General features: G+C 45.6%; 3 protein-coding genes across 3 annotated transcripts; 1 reads left to right on the plus strand and 2 right to left on the minus strand.

Annotated features, from left to right (window-relative positions):
• Positions 1-1,908: 1,908 nt before the first annotated feature.
• ENH_00066460 (manganese resistance 1 protein, putative) lies at positions 1,909-9,175 on the minus strand (the record flags this gene model as incomplete). Its single annotated transcript, XM_013582257.1, has 13 exons — positions 1,909-1,960; positions 2,500-2,581; positions 3,025-3,145; positions 3,571-3,662; positions 4,107-4,193; positions 4,630-4,713; positions 5,303-5,402; positions 5,900-6,006; positions 6,675-6,798; positions 7,049-7,125; positions 7,436-7,590; positions 8,371-8,569; positions 9,055-9,175. 13 exons carry the CDS (start codon positions 9,173-9,175, stop codon positions 1,909-1,911), a joined length of 1,401 nt encoding a protein of 466 aa, XP_013437711.1.
• Positions 9,176-10,619: 1,444 nt separating this feature from the next.
• On the minus strand, positions 10,620-12,498 carry ENH_00066470 (ribosomal protein L37a, putative; the record flags this gene model as incomplete). The annotated part of the gene is made up of 3 exons (XM_013582258.1): positions 10,620-10,772; positions 11,046-11,156; positions 12,478-12,498. 3 exons carry the CDS (start codon positions 12,496-12,498, stop codon positions 10,620-10,622), a joined length of 285 nt encoding a protein of 94 aa, XP_013437712.1.
• A 4,088-nt stretch (positions 12,499-16,586) lies between these two features.
• Positions 16,587-17,063, plus strand: ENH_00075750 (hypothetical protein, conserved; the record flags this gene model as incomplete). Its single annotated transcript, XM_013582259.1, has 1 exon — positions 16,587-17,063. One exon carries the CDS (start codon positions 16,587-16,589, stop codon positions 17,061-17,063), a length of 477 nt encoding a protein of 158 aa, XP_013437713.1.
• Positions 17,064-17,649: the final 586 nt, after the last annotated feature.

A 17,649-nucleotide genomic window follows, 5' to 3' on the forward strand; every position in this document is an offset into this window, starting at 1 on the left:
GCCATGACAATGCGTTCAAGCAGCACTAATGATTAACATGCAATCAACCAATGCAACCAAGAAAACAGTGGCTGCAACCATGCAGAAAAATCAGGTACCATCACAAACAACGCCACGATCACCATCGCAGTCTAGCCTCTCCCGCAGCGTCGAAAGAGAGACGCCTTGATTCTACGCGAGCCTGCGTTTCGAAAGTGAGTCGGGGTGTGGAACAAGGGTCTGCACCAAGTCCTGCTTCTAACCTGTGGGATTTGCGTGTTTTTGAGGCGGCTTCCCCGGCCTCAAGCATTCCTAAAGACCAGAGTGAAGAGTGTGTTCAAGTGTCAAGCAAGCTTGAAAAGAAGGCTATTCCTACGCACCGAAAGCAACTTTATGCAAGCCAGCGCGCCTCCGCGATCAAATTAGACACAAATGTAACGCAGCAGCTTGCTACCTGGTACTTTGCGCTCATGACATGTGTTGAGTGCCTTAGGTATGCTAGTAGTGGAGACGAAGAGCGTCGTTGTATAGAAAAATTGAGTGCAAGTCGTCCACATGCAGGCAACGAAGATTGAAAACGACCCGTATTCATAAAGAAATGTGGCTGCTGCAATGGAAACCAATAGGTGCTGTGCGGTGCATTAGAGGCATGAGGCTTTGCTCTTCACGTGAACTTCTTGGAGCTGGCAGCCCTAGGCTGCTCACTAATGGTAATTTTTCGAATTTCCCAACGTAGCATTGCATGATATTCACTGGGTGTGTTCTCTCCTCTGTTCACTTTGTGCTTCTCCCTTTGAGTCTATCACTTCGAACGCCTGAAAATCGGCAGAATGGCCGAGTGGTCTAAGGCGCTGCGTTAAGGCCGCAGTCCGCGAGGGCGTGGGTTCGAACCCCACTTCTGTCATTTTCCTGCGCTTGCAACGCAAGGATTTACTTAGCTGTTTGCGCTGCTGCACCGTTGTGATCTAGCCATGTTTTACATACGATACTATCCGCATCCGCAAAGTGGAGAGTGCTGTACGGTCAGCTAACTGAACGAAATTTGAAGGATATCAAGAAGTGTGAAGCGACTGATATCGCGTAGAAACGCATGCAGGCAACGCAGGGGAGAAATGTACTCAATACCCGTTGAAAACAAATTGCGCCGAAGTAACTTGTCTTCGAAGTCAAGTAGACAGCGCCTCAACGCGCCCAGCTTGAGCGAAATGTGGATCCACTCGCTGAACTTGAGAATACATTGGACGGCCCGAACCGCATGCTTCGAGCCCAGAGAGACTGCTTAGTGTCGTCAAAGATGCACTGGAACTCAAAGCGCTGCAAATTTTGGAGAGATAACGCCTTCAAGAGCTGTGCATGCGAGCCCCCGATACTTCTTAGCTACCTATATCCTAGAGCTTTACCTCTGAGTTTTCCAACACATTCTGTGGTACCGGCAAAGCCTTTACATGCTCTGCTGTGTGTGCCAATGGAGCTTATTTAAGTGGCTACTTCATTCAGTATGCATTCAGCCGTCGCATGGTAGGTAGGGTAAGCAATGCGGAGCCATTACACCTTCTGGCACTACAAACGCAAGGTGAGTTTGGCGCTTCGTTTGCGATCCATTTCCTGTATCGTCTCCTTCTGTCATCCTGTCTGCCTGAGTCTCCTTGTTTCTTTTTGTTTCTATACTTGATTGAGCCTCTCTGTTGGCGTCTATCCTCTTCTGCCTTTCCTTCTCTTTGTCTTTGATTGACAATCGACAAACAAAATAGCTGAAATTTTTCGGAAGCGGAAAAGTGATAAAACGATATGAGCCCTTCATCCCTTGGAAGACCTTTAGCTTTCATTTTGCAAACACAGAGCCTTAAGTAGATACGTAAGATGTATAAATATCAAAATTGCTTTTTGTCGCCATGCAAGCTATGCATGAGCAACAAGAGCGCATGCCAACTATGCGCTGCTTGCAGGAGACACTGCACCTTCTGGTCCGGGCTTGTCGAACCTGAAAAAAACCAGCAGCAGAAACAGCTGCTTCTAAAGTTTCATTATTTCTAGAGCACGCACCACGCACGCAGAGCACGCACCATTGTACAGGAATGCATAGGTATCGTGCACATGGATGACATATTTGGCGACGGTTATTTATCGACATGAATGGCTTTTGGAGTTAGAAATACATGTTTACGTACCACATATTAACTGCTCCCAGCCACATGCGTGCATATATACTTGGGACCGGGTGGAGTCGGATGAAAATGTCAGTGAGCTGTCTTAGTATCTAGAATTCAGTGTCCAACTGTGTTCATAGATTCCAGATTAAAATGATGCTCTATGCAAAAGCATTCTCTTAATCATATCAACGTGTCCTATGTCATTCAGATTTTTCATGGGAAGTATGCAAATGGATTCCTTTTCTTTCAACGAGCACTACACTGCTCCGTAGTTTGAGAGCGCACTTAACAAGCATGCAAGCAGCATTTATACCTTCCAAAAATCAAAACAAATGTACGTATCTTTTAATATTTTTGCTAGCCTTCTCACCAGAAAACAACAGAAATAATCAAATACGCAGCCATGAGCATGACGCCCTCCAGCCAGTTGCTTTCACCGTCTTGAACAACAGCTGCGCGGTAGCACCAAATATCTTGTGCTCTTGGCTGTTCCTGTCTGGAGTTCAGTCAGCGTATCTGCTGGTGTTTAACTTCAGTGCAAGTGTGAGGGCGTGTCAAGTGGTAATAGGATACAAACTTTCACGTATTATCTCTGTACTGTACTCGGACGAATTTACAGAAACACGCCTATGATGTGCTGTGGCATACTCGCAGATGCGCTTAGTTGTGCTACTTTGCCGAAATGCGTTTTGCTACAAATGCGCTTAAATATTCATATGACCTAATGGAATAAGTCTGTCTGTTTCGGCAGTATACAACTCCCTCTGCTTACTGCAGATCCAAGCGCTAAATTATGTATGATGCAAGGCAATATACTGGTATATTTCTGCGTATGGCGCCAAATATAAGCGCAGTCTGCTTATGTGCCAGCTCTACACTGTCAATGCAGGCCTACCCATAGCAACCAAAACTGACAAGAGCATCACGACGGCGCTTAGCGGCTGCACTGCCATGGTTAGCGGCTGCCCCATTACCCAGGCCACCAAAACGGTGAAGGGAAAGACAAACAGAGCTATCTGAGCAAACACCACAAACAAGAAAATCAGCCAGGCACGGCAAAATATGAGGTAGCACTATGTGCATGCGCACGTGTCTCTTAGGTATACAAATGCAGTAGGATGGCAGTGCTGGTTGTACTAATGCAATCAGCAGGTGCAGCATCACCAGCAGTAAAAGCGGCAGTGACGGATGCAACAAGATGTATAACAGCAAGAGCAGCAACAGGATCAACAGCAGCAGCAAGAACGAGATGCATTAGCATATCCATAATCGTTTGCATATAGATTAACCTGCAAAGAATGCTGGATTACAGCACCACGAGAAATTCCAGTCCACATGGCTTCCAAAACACCGGCGAATTTGCATGAATGAGACAAGAAATAGTGCAAAATGAAAACACAAAACTCAGCTAATGAATAAATGACTGAAAGGAAAACACCACCTGTGCAGAAGATCCAACAGCAACTCCCATAGCTAAGTCGACCTTGTTTTTCATTGCGACGGTCACTGCTGTCAGATGTTCTGCCGCGTTACCTGAGCAAGTAAAAGTAAAAGGTCAAAAGCTGAGTTCAAAGGGAGAGCAAACGTGAGAGTATATATGAGTAAAAGCTGAAAAGTGATCTGCCAGATAAGGGCATTGTGGTTACAGATAGGGGGACAAGGGCAGCTTGTAGGCAACGGAAGAGAGGCACAAAGGCATAAAAAGAGCAAGCACTGTCCATACGAAGGAAAAGAGAGAAGCTCGCAGACTGGCAAGACTGTACTACACTGGTGACACTTGCAGCCAGTAGACGTAATGTCTACGTGGAGAAATCAGGGGAAAACATGCTTTTCTGTTTTTCAGCAGCTACCATGGTGCAGCTCAAAAATTGCCAGCAACCTGGTGCAACGTAGGCAGCCTAACGTATCTACAAATCGAATTTATGTGGTTCCCTTATATAGTTATGGTAATATTTGCATCTTCGTGTACTGGCACACCAACAATGGGGAGAAGAATGACGCCTATGAAACTCTCCGACAAGCCGTAGTCCGCCACCACTTCTTCAATTGAAGATACCAGAAGCTCTTGAGCCACAAAAAATATTTACGCTGACTGGTAAACAGATAAATAATGGATAAATAAATGCAGGAGGAAAAGGTGTAAGAACGGCAAACAAATAACTTAACAAGCTCACAATGAGCAACAAAAACGTTCGTTTTGTCACCTCTAAAACCAATGCATAGGTTAAAAGTGCGCCAACAAATTTACAAATAACGATATACAGAATAATTCTGGGAAAATCAAATAATTAATGACAATGAAAACGGAAAACGGAAGCAAATATTGACCAAATACTGACGTAAGTATTAGAAGCGTAGTATCAAAAGGAAAGACATCTGTGATGCTCCAAAATAGTTGCAAGGAACTCTATCGGGTAAATCAAGATGAAACTAGAAGTAAATCAAGTCAAAAAAGGGGGGAACGTCGCGCAAACTGAAATATTCAAGGCAACAAGCTTACCTGAATGAAGTGCCACTAGAGAAGTCACAAGAAAAAGCATTAGTGTCGCTCCTTCCCATGACATCATTGGCCACTGTTCTGCATCTGCAAACGAAAGAACGAACAGAACTTGCAGAGTTGCTCATCTTTTTCTTGCTCCATTTTTATGTCTGTGGCTGTCACCGTCCTTCCATCTACCTCCCTTAGTGTCTGTTTATTTGTCTTCGTGTGTCTGTGTATCGATTTCAGCTTGCTCTGTCTGCCTATCCTCTATTATCCACTCAAATGTCTACTCTTTAGCGCGCATGCCATTGATATGTTGCATATTGTAGTGCGCAAACTGTGCCAAATTTTCCATTCATTTCCTGGAAAGCTGCATTGCACATATATATGTTTATGTAATGGCGTAGATCTGTCCCACTCATGGACAGCAAACATATAAGAAGGGCGTATCAAGGATCTTGACACACGGAGAATACGTTTTGTACAGCGCATACTTCCACCGAATTCGTTGGTGGTATACGATCAAAGTAGCACTGGAGCATTCTGCGCGTACACGGGGTACACTTAAGTTAGAGGATTACACGTACACCCAACAAGAGAGCCACACACAATATACTGAGTACAAGATTCATGCGATGTAGATATGACTTAGCGTCGGTCAGACGCGGATAAAATGCCAACCCATGCTTACCTTCATCATCATCCTTGAAGAGACCTATGTGCGTGTATAACTGGAAGAAAAGAAATAAACAATATGTCACTCCAATAAGCAACGCAGTGATGCGGCTTATCTGCAAAAACAAGGACAAAAGTGCTCTTTGAGGCAGACGAATGAGTGACTTGATTCAAGTTTTCGGCTTTACCCAGTTTTTTTGCAAAGGCGAATAGTAAATAAACATACTGAGCGTACTTGTACACGCGAGAGCTAATTTGTCATCTATTCATAAGAATACAACCTGCTCTGGAGACAGAGAAGGCATTTGCAAAACACTACAGAACAAAACCGCATGTTAAGAGGCAATAACACCAACAGCACCATCCAACGCTACAGCCACAGCAAAAGGAACCAAAGGTAGACAAGATCACATGAGGAAACATACTAAGAATAGCAGTTTCGGCCAACAGGAAAAGAAGAGCTGCACAGACCGAGAGGTGACTGTACTGGCGAGTGCAGAAAGACGCAAGCAGAAGTAACAAGATGAGACGGATATCGATATGCCTGTAAAGGCTGACAGAGAGAAACAAAGACGTGGCGGAGACGCTACTACGTACAAATCTGTCCGCTCACCATTAATATGTTGTAAGTTCCGTGTTGGCCATTGTCAACAGCAGCCACTGTGGGGATGACTATTCCCATGCACGACAGGAGGAGCAGGGTGACGCTGCAAGTAGCACCTGAGAACCAAAGTGCCAGAACGGCACAGAGGGATCCAAGCATATACAGATGAAATTACTAAGAAGAGGGGACAAATCAATTCGCGGTTCTCCCGTAAATAGTAAGGTACACTCGACATACTCAGAAAGAAGATATGCAAGAAAAATTTCATGCAGCACCTAAAACCAGCATCTCCCCTAGACGCTATGCCTCTGATTCTTCTTGACTCAACGCATTAATGATTGTCTCTTTATGTTTGCTTCCAAGCAAGTGTTGTTATGCGTCTGCATCCACGCAGTTGTAGCTTTTGTGCCTATATCCTAATCACCACCCTTTTTTATCTTTGTCAGTTCTGTCATTCCTGCCTATCTCTGTTCCGTTTCCTCCTGTTTCCTTTGCCTATTTCGCAGTCTCTTTTACCATCTGTCTTTTTCCCCATCCCGCCTGCACTTCCCCTAATCCTTAGCCAAACACCACACTCTTATCTCCAGAAACTGGCCTCTAATCCTTAATTTTAGCATCAAAAGTCTAAACTTTGAATGCAAAATTGTGAGCCGCTTCTCTTCAGTATGAGACCGTGAGCACCATCTTGAGTTCTAAGCGGTGGATCCAGAGCACTGCAACCTTCAACCCTAATTCTGTACGCCTGCATGCTGAGCCCGAAGCCCTCACTAATTGAATGAGGTACCTTTTTCGTTGAACTTCTGCAAGTAATGGTGAAGGCCCCCAGCAAAGAAAGACATGCCAAGGACGAGCAAGAGATTGGAGAGAATGGAGCCCAAGAGTGTCCCTTTCACAACTTCTAGCAAACCCTAATCAAAAGCAACAACTTGAAGACGCCAGATATGGAAAAAGGCATTAGTGAGCCAGACCCAAGATGGTCTTAGCCGGGCCCTTAAAATAGTACTCTCAACAGTACTTGTAAACTGATTTATGAGAGGCCCTTTCCTTTAGCTGATATTCAAAACTTTTTAGTCCTGCCATTATCAGAGAAGCCAAAAAGTAGAATCTAGAGGCATGCGGTCAAAATCTTGTGAACTCCAAGCCAGCGTATCGACTTACTATGCGGAGAGCCTGGACCGACAAGATCATTTCTACAGCGTTACCAAACGTAGCATTCAATAACCCCCCAGTGATTTCTGGAAGAGACAAAGACACAAAACAAATGCCAGAAAGCCGGTCTTGTCATTCTGTTTCTCATTAGCATGCATCCTAAGGCATCGTCTGCCTCCCCCTTCTTGGTGTTCTCAGCGTCACGCTGCATCTAAAGCTCGGTGAACGATGAGTTCGAATAAAAACCCTCAGAATTGCATTTATGCATATCAAATTCCTATATAACCTGCTCCTTGCTGGGTGTGCAACAGTCCCACGAATGTTCGTTAGTGTTTATCCCTTCACGCTTCCCCATTTTTTTCTAAGTTTGACACCAGAACTAGGGTGTACATTCACCTCCCGTATGCAGCGACAGCTCTTCCGTAAAAGCCCCTAAGAGGGCAGAAAGAGGAATGAGAGCCGCGAAGTTGAAGGAAAAGACGCAGAGCGTGGGCAGGCCTCCCAGACGGCTCCACAGGCCCAACGGCGCGAACAGCAGCAGCAACTGAGTCCTGCAAACACTTAGTTGCAGTCGACTTGGTAACTTGGCTTAATTCTGTTTAATTGACTTCTTTAACCGAATTAAAGTGGCACGTTTCGGCCAATGCAGGGGCCTGAAGTGCCTTAGAAAGACAGAAGTGAGGCGCGAACAGCAACGCCACACAGAATAAAACGAAACTAACCAAGCAGAAAACAATAGAAGAGTTGCAAAAGGAAATAAAGAAAGTATGGCAGATGTTGCTGAAGTATGTTGGGATAAAATAAGAGAAGCAGAGAGAAAGACAGTAACGGGAACACGAAGAAAAAGTAGAAGAGAAGGAAAAGGACACAAGGAAAGTATACAAGACATTATTGAAAGGCATGGGGGATAAAAGCAAGCAGGCAGCACATAATGACAAGGAAAGAAGAGAAGGCATCGCAAAAAGGCACTTCCGCGGATATATTTACATAAGTACATCTCAGGAGACAAAGATGGGTGGGAAACAGAGGATCTGATCAAGATCAGCAACACAAGAAAATGCAGAAGTCGCAAAAAAGAAGAAAAGGCAGATATGAATTGCAGAAAAGTCTTCAATTTGATGTTTACGCAGTCGAGAATGGCAAAGAGAGGACAAGAGAACGGCAAAAACGAAAAACATGAACTGGCGAAGAAACTCTTGTGGGGCGCGTGCAGCTCGAAAGATAACAATGAATTATGATTTTTATAATATAGTTTGTAATATATTTAAAATATATAGCTGGAAAATGCATCTGTTAAAATGTGTTGGCAAAATTCAAACTGCAGGACTCACTTGGTGAGGCAAATTTCCTTCAATCTCGCAACATCTTCTTTGAGAGAAAAGTCCATTCGGGCATCTGCAACGCCGCCTTCCGTTTCTTCTTCAATTGGCTCCGTCCCCAAACCTCGGAGGCGGGAGTTGCTGCTTCCGTCGGCCAGAAGTCCCAGGTGGAGCTGCCGGTTCGGGGCTGCCACGCTTCCAAGAATGCCTCCTAATTGCAAAAAAAAGTTGAATTAAGTACTTCATTAGCTGCTGCCTTCTTCAGAATTGCAAGGAGACGCAAGGGGGAAGAAAACTGGCTGCTTGGAACGAGCAGCCAGGCAGTCCTTGCGCAGCAAAGTCGCTGCTGCTGTCCAGCAGCAGCAGCAACAGCAACGGGAAAAACAACGGCAAAAACAGCAGCAGCCGCACGACTCGCTGCAGCAGCAGTGCAGCAGCAGCGTCGATTCACACACAATGACAGCAGCAGCAGCGCGAACGTCAGCAGCAGGGCGTGCAGGAAGACTCAGCAACAAGTCGTAAGCGAGTGTGGCAGCAGCAACAGAAGTCGTGCAAAGCAGCAGCAAATACGAAGGAACTGTCGAGGAAAACGCTTCTTTTGCTCTTAATAAGTCTTTTAACTGTTTTATTTCAATTAATAACGCTGCAAGATGCAGAAAAAATGGCACTTGCCTCCGGAATCTTGCAAATCTCCACCAGATGCAATTACTGAACCATCGGGATGCTGCGCCAGCGCTGCGGTGGCTCTTCGCTTGTTCATCGGCTGCGACAAAGTGCGGCGGACGTAAGAAGTAGCGCGGACTCTGTTCATCACCATTTTGTCGGGAAAGTGGAGAAGATTGGATTCCGAAGGAGAAAAAGTTGAATTCTCTCAGCTGCGGGAGCCGTTTGCGCCGAACCAGCGCGACTTGAGGCTCCTCGCCCGGCTCCAGGCGAAATAAATCTCCAATTTTGCGAAATAGAACTTTTAATTCGAGGCGGAGGGGAAAAGTTGCGGAGAAAACGAAGCTGTTTCGGCGCCGGGGCCTCCGCAGTGTGCGGCTGCTGCTGCGCGGAGTTAACACCTGCTGGCTGGGAAAAAAGAAACGACAGCTGGAAAGCTAAAGGCGAAAAAGAAAGAAATAAACCTTTTTGGAAGAGAAAAGGAAAGTTTTTTCCGGCTTTCGAAGGCAAGAGCTGGTCCCGCCCTCGCGGACCTGAGCGGTCACTCCGAACCCAACAAAGAAAGCCGATTAACCATCTAAAGAAGCCCCAGAAAGCCTCCAATTGGGTCTTTATTCTCGAGCCGCGAGGGAAAACGGCAAAAAGAGTTTTTTCAAAGTCCAGTTGGAGTCGAAACAGCAAAAGTTGAACTGCTCGCTGCATGCGCCCGGATCACCCGGACTCCAGCTGAAGCTGCAGTTCTTCTCCGGAAATAAAAACTATTTCTCGAATTCTTTTGAATTAAAACTTAAAAAAAACTTCCCAAAAGTGCAAAAACTTGGAATTCCTTTTGTTAACTGCAGCAGCAAACCCCCGCTGCTGCACCACTGCCAGCTGGCAGTGCGGGAACAGGAACTGAACTTCTTTTTTTTTCGAACTTCCACTTTTAAATTCAACTTCAAAACATATTTATTTGCAACTTCAAAACAAAATTATTTATTTGCAAAATTACACATCTCCACTTTTCCATAACTCAAGGCCAGCAGTTCTGCTGCGTCTTCGAACTCTTACAAAACCTCTCAGCGCAATTTAAACTTAATTTTTTTTCACCACAAATTAAAACTTTGAAATTCTTTTTGCACAGTCTTCCACTCTGAAATAAAACTGTCCCAGTGCCAGCAGCAAGTCCCACACAAGTCTCTCAGTCTAGAAAAAGGAATTTGTTTATTATTAATTTCATCTTTTTACTTTTTTGAAGTTTATTTGCTCTGCTTTGCTACGGCACTCTTCCTAGCTAACTAGGCGACCCAAGAAGCTAATGCTTCTGCATGCAGGCAGCAAATGCTGCTGCATGCATCTTCCGCATGCATCTGCTGCTGCTGCTGCTGCTGCTGCAGCCTTTCTCTATTTCTGCAGCCTGTCTGTTTCCCAGGAGCTAAAGCAGAGAACACTTAAGGAGAAGTTCGTTTGAATCGTTTGCTTCCACCTCCACAACGGCCCGAGGCTTGTCTCGTGGTTGGTTTGCACTTATGTTCGAAATCATTCAAACAAGTTCGAAATCATTCAAACTCAAGTTCGAAATCTTTCAAACTTTTGTTTTAATGTTTTATTAATTCCATTTATTTGGATTCGCCCATCTGCTTGCGCAAACGCGCCACAGTTGAACGCACTGTCGCCGCCGCGGCTGTTTGCAAAGTCCAGGCCCCGCCGGTCATTGTCTTAGAACATCCTCTGCAATGCCAAATGCCGACAGCCTGGCGTTTCACACTCAACTGCAAAAAAATAACAAAAAAAACACAATAAATGACAACAAATAAATAATAATAAATGACAACAAATACGTTCATACCTGGGCGCACGAACGGACACATTCTGCACACGTTCTGCACACGCCCAGGTGTACGTACACCCGAAACGACAGCAAAACGCAGTGCGCATCCCCACTGCGTCGCACTTTGCAAAAAGCTTCGTCATAAACGCGAAGTTCACATTTATTTTGACATTATTTCTGTTTTTTCAAGAAACTGCAACTGCTGCAGTTATACCTTGCCGCAGAAGGGGCAGGTGTACTTGGCGTGCTGCTGCAGCTCCACCTTCTTCATCACCTTACGCAAAGACGCGCCATAACGCGTCCCGTACTTCCCGACGACTCCGACCTGCAAAGCCAAAAACAAAAGAGAAATATTTCCAAAAAAGGCCAAAAGAGTTCAAATAAAGCACCAAATACTCCCCAAGGAGGCCTCGAAGGCCGCCTGCTGTGGCCCAGGAACTCAGAGAACAAGTCTGGCCGCGAGGAGTTCAACAAGTGGCAGCAAATGGCAATTCTCTCTGGAGAAGTTTTCGACTGTCAGCAAAGACGCAGAAAACTCGCCAAGGCCAAAAGCCCTCGAGCCCCCCCAGCGCCTCCAGCAGCACTTTTTGTTTTTTTTTTTTTGTTTTTTTGCTCTCCGTTGGAACTGCCAAAAGTGGAGCCGCTTTTGCCCGCTCTTGGAGAGAGCGCAGCAAAAAGGCATTTCCAATTCAAAAAGCAAAACAAGAACAGCCAAAGAAAACCATCTAATAAACAAATGCTGCACATCTTGCATGCAGACTGATGCATGCAAACTCATGCATGCAGACTCATGCATGCAAATTGATGCATGCAGACTGATGCATGCAGACTGATGCATGCAGATTGGTGCATGCAGATATAAAGTGCAAAACGGTATATGTGGCACTCTTGTAGAAGCGCAGTGTACGTACACTGCAGCTGAGGTGTGCAGCGAAAACGGAGAAAACTCGAAAAGCAAAAAGCCCCGAATTCTCCCGAAGTCTTCGCCACTTTAATTGTTTTTGCTCCCCGTTGGAACAGCCAAGAGTGGCGGAGCTGTTGCCTGCTCTTGGAGAGAGCGCATGCAGAAAGCTGCAGCCAAATGGGACTTAGTCGAATTCGACTTAGTGGAATTCAAGTTCGCGAAATGAAACTCTAAGAACGCATGCAAAAGTGGAACTCAAGTCCATTAAATGAAACTCTTAAGAACGCATGCAACAGAGTGCAGCACAGAAAGCCCAAAAAGCCCCAAGTGCAGCTCTTAAGGCCTTTGTTCAAATTCCGAGCCAAAGTTGAATTGCACTGCCCCACAGCACTGCGCATGCAGAAAAGACAGATCCGGCAGTTCTGCAAAGCCAAATTGGAATTAAACTTCTCCGAAAACAAAAAAATAAAATTAATTCAAAAAATAAAAGAAAAAGCCGCTGCAATTCGCTGCAGTTTTGTGTGCGCGGAAGAAGTTCCTGCACAACACAGTGCGCTGCGTACAAGACGGTGCCCGCCGCCCGAAATGGCTCATGAAGAGGAAATGGAGCAGAAATAATAAATATTTTCATTTAAATAAACAAAAATAAAATAATTAAAGCTCTTTCTCCTCGCGGTTCCCGTCCCAGGCTCCCGAAGCTGCGGTGAGGGGAGCCGCGGAAGAAAAAGAGCTCAAGCCCCACCTTCTTCGTCCTCTTCGCCATTTTCTGCACTTCCCCGAAGAAACCAAACGGCAAAGATCTTTAATTCCTCGCCAAAAGAGATCTGGCCGCGAAGTTTTGCACAAGTTCAAAGCTGCGCAGCGCCTGCCACTGGCAGTCTGTCATCGGTGGCGGCCGCTGAGGAAAGCAAGTTGGGGCTTTGGGGCTTTTTTTCGTCTTTTTCTGTTTTTTTGCCACCGTTGAATCCAATTTTCTTTTTAAATTAAATACTGCAGAGGTTTATTCGTTTAAAAGTGCTTTAGAGCCTCTGGAGAAGCAGCAGCGTTGGCGCCGCCGCGAGTTCCCCAGCTGGTGTGCATGTGTGGACACTTCTCCCGCACCCATTTACCGAAAATGCACCTTATAAATTCAGCATTAAACATTTAAGAGTTATTTTAAAATTAAATTTAATCTATTTCGATTCCAGTCTCACGCACTTCCCTTAATGACGGCTCGTAGCCACGCGAGAACAACTTTCCCTGCGCATGCACCGAAATCAGGAAAAACAGAATGCGAATTTTCGCGAGATCTGCTTATTACGTTTCTCTAAACTTCACCGGCATGCGAAGGAGAGATAGATGCGGCAATTTAGAGCGAAGTTTGTCCTACTGGCCTCTAAATAATAGCCTGAATTTCTCAGAGTATAAATCAGCTTCAATGGATTAAAACTCGGCATTATGGCTGCAGATTAGCCCCGAAGTTTTGTCTCAGTGCTTCTTTTTGTGCCTGGAAACTCCGGTGTGAGGTATATGCCCCGAGCAGTGTTAGAGAAGGTTTTGCAAGAGCTCTTGACTCTGTCTCGTTCTGCTTCTTGTTTTCGTTTAAGCACATCTTTTGCTTCTTGTTTTCGTTTGAGCAGCAGCAGTTCTGCACGGCATCAGAAATGAATCTACATAAGATAATTAGAACTGAAATTAAAAAGGAAAAGAGCGGAGTTTCCTGTACGGGAAGTGTTTAATGACTTATGAGACTACTTCTTCACATATACCAGAAAAGGCCGCGTAAAACTTTTCTTTTTTCCTCGAGGCAATCAAAAGACCCAATTAAAGTTTCACAACAACTCTCCTGTCGTTTTTAAATTCTCTTTATTCTCCTCTAGAAGGAGTTCCTACTAGACAAAAGCCAGCTGTTCTCTTCCAGCCACTTCTTCCAACGAAACTTGAACTCCTCAAACTTCTAAAATTTGTCACGAAGACATTCCTGATATTCCTCTTGGCACTTTTTGCTGTAGGCTGCAGCAAAATGGTGGACTTTAATTCCACTTACAAGCAATGCAGCAACTGCTTTCTTTGCTGCAGCAAGTGCAGCAACTGCTTTCTTTGCTGCAGTGAGCGCGAGCTGGAGAGAGCATTTGCATGCAGTAAAATACTTTTATTTGAGAAATAAAATTCATTTTATTTTTGACAAATTCTGCACAAAGACATTTGTAGAGTTTCATGGAAAACAGCACTTGGTGCCACCTTTGATTCAATCTGGTGAAAGCTCCTGTTCCACCGAATTAAAATGCATTTTGCAAAAATTGGAGTTTTTAATTCAAGTTTTTTTTCTCAAGAACAGTTACTGAAGTCTGCATTTTCCTTGAAATTACTTTTGCAACTTTGCGCTCATTCTGAATGGCCAATGAGCTCAGAAGAAGCGGAAAAACGGAAAGAATTGTTTGCAAAAAGTGATTTAAAGACTATAAAAGAGTGACTTGAAGACTCTAAAAGACTTATAATTGCATTTATATGGCTTAACTTTGCTTTTAAAGTCGCAGTTTCCACAAAAGATTCCTTTTCAAGTTATTTCCAGTTTCGTTTGTTCAGCTTTCCCGCGAAACTGCGAACAGGCTGTGGACAAAAAGTGCAAATATTCTTTTTAAAACAAATTGGAATTATTTTTAAAGTTGTTTTGTTTTTAAGAAGTACAAATATGGAGTTATGTTTAAGTTGTTTTGTTTTTAAGAAGTGCAAAAATAGACTTTCAAAACATCTCATTGTTGCTGTTAAAAGGCCCTTTTCAAATTTCTTCAAAAATATTCTGGGCCAAAACACTTTAAATTATAATTTTTATATTTCTAAATTGAAATATTTGAAAATAAGTTCTTCTCTCTTGCAAAAAGAAAGCCACACGTGTGTGTTGCTGTTGCTGCATTTCTCCCAGCTGCCGCCACTGCAGCAGCAGCAGCAGCAGCAGCAGTTTCTTCTGCTGCTGCTTACTTCATTTGATTATTATATTTAACTCTTTCTACCTTTTAATTTTATTTCAAGTTCATTTTATTTCTAAGACAGCTCGAGGCTCTTTAGAACTCGCCAGGCGTCCCATAAAAGGACAAAAGTGGTAATTGATAACACAAGAGCAGCAGCAGCAGCAAGAGCAGCAGCAGCAGCAAGGGCAGCAGCAGCAAAACACGCAGCAGCAGCAGCAGAAGCAGCAAAGGCAGCAGCAGCAAATGCAAAGAGCAGCAGCAGCAGAGAGGCCCTTGGGCAGCAGCAAAACTGCTGCTGCAGCAGTCTTGCTGCTGCTTTAAATTAGAAATTGCTGCTGCAACAAAACCAGACTTCAACTTTGAAATTTTTTGCAGATTTACAAATCTGAAAAAGCAAATTAAGTTCTTTTCCGAGACCTTGTGGGGCCGCAGGTGTACAGACACCTGAACACCAAGTGGAAAGTCAAAAGAATTTAATTCTTTAAAAACACTTTTCAGCTTTTGCTGCTCTGCTGCTGCACCTTTGCTGCTGAGAGTGACCAGTGGTCCACTCCAGTGGTCTTCTTCAAATGCCTTAACTGCCAAAAAACTTTTCATTAAAACCCTCAGCAGCAATTCCGGACTTTTCGAACTTCCGAAAATTTGCAAATTCTTTCTTTAAAGAGAACGAACAGAGGAGTGCTGAGCCTCCAACGCCTTATATATATATATATACATAAATATATATATATATATACATATATATATATATATATATATATATATAGAGAAATTAATATTACATATACATTTATATTATATTTATATTACATATATATTATGTATATATAATATATAAGAAACTGGAGATACATTAAATAGTGCAAATAAAGTCCGTTCTGTTTCGGGGAGTTTTCTTAACAGAGTAACTTTGCAGGCGAAGATGAAGAATTGGAAAAGATGAAAAGGCATTTGGGATTTCGGGAGTTTTAAAACTCCTTTTTGGGAAAAATGCTTTTTTATTTGAAGAACACTTAATAATATTTTGCTGCAGTGGATTGTTTTGGGATTTAAGTGGAGAAAAAAGAGTCAAAAAGACTTTCTTGAAGATTCAAACTTGCACAGAGGCGCAGCAACTCGAACAGCCCCGCGCTGGCGAGAAAATAGGGCAAAGCGACCCTCAAAGTGAGCTAGGAAAGAATAATAATTAAAAATAAAACAATTTAATTGCGAAATAATTAAATGAATTGCAAATTCAGCCCCTGCCGACCCCGCCACACCTGCGGAGTATATACACCCCGCGGCTCTGCCTGCAGGTGGGGCGCATGTCTACGCGGAATGCGACGGCTGCGACAGATCTTTGGACAAATTGGTTTAATTTTTGAAATAAAAGGTATTTTTTGAATAAAAAAAGCAAAAAAGCGGAGCAAATTGGGGGGAAGGGAGGGCCGGACAGGCGGGTGTGGGGGAGGCTAGGCAGTGAGCGGAGTGAAGCTGCAGCGGGCTTTGTCTGGAGTTAAACTGCGGCTTCTGCTGCACTGGACAATATAATTAAAAAGAGAAACTGCAAAGAAAGAACTGCATGCGGAGAAGAAGCAGTTTTGGTTGGAGTGTGCAGCAGCAGCACCAACAGCAGCAGCAGCTGCAGCCAGCCCCCACGGAGGCGCAGCAAGCACCCCATTGGCTGCGGGAGGTGTGAGCGGATCTGGCGGCACCGAATTCGCGGGTTTAGGGTTTAGGGTTTAGGGTTTAGGGTTTAGAGTTTGCGCTTTTGTCTGAGGGCGGCTGCGCGGCCTCCCGTGTGCGAACCACGAGCTGTCTGTACACCGCAGCGCGTCGGGTGTCCCGCTCGCTTTTCGGCTTTTTCCGCGTCAAATCTTTTAATTTTTGGATTTCTGAGACTGAAATTTGAAGGGCTTTCACCATGGCGGTCTTAGGCATCGATATTGGCTCTCAAAACTCCGTCGTGGCCACCATTCAGCGCGGAGTTGTCTCAGTCGTCCGCACGGAGCTCTCCGACCGCCTCACTCCTTCCTTGGTGCTCTTCGCCGAGGGCCACAGACTCATGGGCGACCATGCCGCCCCTTTGGTGGGTCTTGCTGCTGCTGCTGCTGCTGCAGCAGCGGCAGCGGGAGCTGCTGCTGCTGCGGCGGCGCCCGTTCCTGCTGCTGCTGCTGCAGCAGTTCCCGCTGCGCTGCAGCAGCGGCTCCCCGTGCGCGCTGCAGCAGCAGTAGTCGCCGCTGAGGCGACTGCTCCACCTGTAGCGTTAGCAGCACTGCGCTGGACAGCAGCAGCAGCAGCAGCAGCAGCAGCAGCAGGTCTTGCTGCTGCTGCAGTGCATGCTGGGCGCGTCTGCTGCTGCTGCTGCGCTGCTTTTCCCTTGCGGGGCTCAAAGTCTTGAGGGTTGCTTGCTGCTGCTCATCGGCCCTTTGAAGGACTAGAATCCGGCGCAACTGGGGAGCCTGCTGCTGCTGCTGCTGCTGCTGCTGCTGCTGCTGCTGCTGCTGCTGCAGGTGCGCAGCCAAACGAAAGTCTGCTGCCGCTCCTTCAAAAACTTGTTGGGCGAAGTCTTCAAAGAGTCCTCGCGAGTGCCGCGGGAGCAGCAGTTCCAACTCGCGGACATTGCAGAAGCTCCGGGCGGCGAGGCTGGCTTCAGGGTCCGAACCTGCTGCTGCTGCTGCTGCTGCTGCTGCTGCTGCTGCTGCTGCTGCTGCTGCTGCTGCTGCTGGAGGTCCGGCTTCTGCAGCAGCAGCAGCAGGCTTGCCTGCCTTTAGCCGCTGCAGACCGCGGGAAAGCGGCTCCCGCCGCAGCCCGCTGCACTCCCTCCCCGCTGCTGCTGCTGCTGCTGCTGCTGCTGCTGCTGCTGTTCCGGCTTCCACAGCAGCAGCAGCAGGTCCATCCGCCGTCCGCCGCTGCCCCCCGCCGCACCCGCCGCTGCTGCAGCGAAGTCGTCCTCAGCTGCCCCTGTTGGTTTCGCGGCCGCAACC

The sequence above is a fragment of the Eimeria necatrix genome, genomic scaffold (assembly GCF_000499385.1).
Source record: "Eimeria necatrix Houghton genomic scaffold, Enh_scaff60, whole genome shotgun sequence".
Taxonomy (NCBI): Eukaryota; Apicomplexa; class Conoidasida; order Eucoccidiorida; family Eimeriidae; genus Eimeria; species Eimeria necatrix.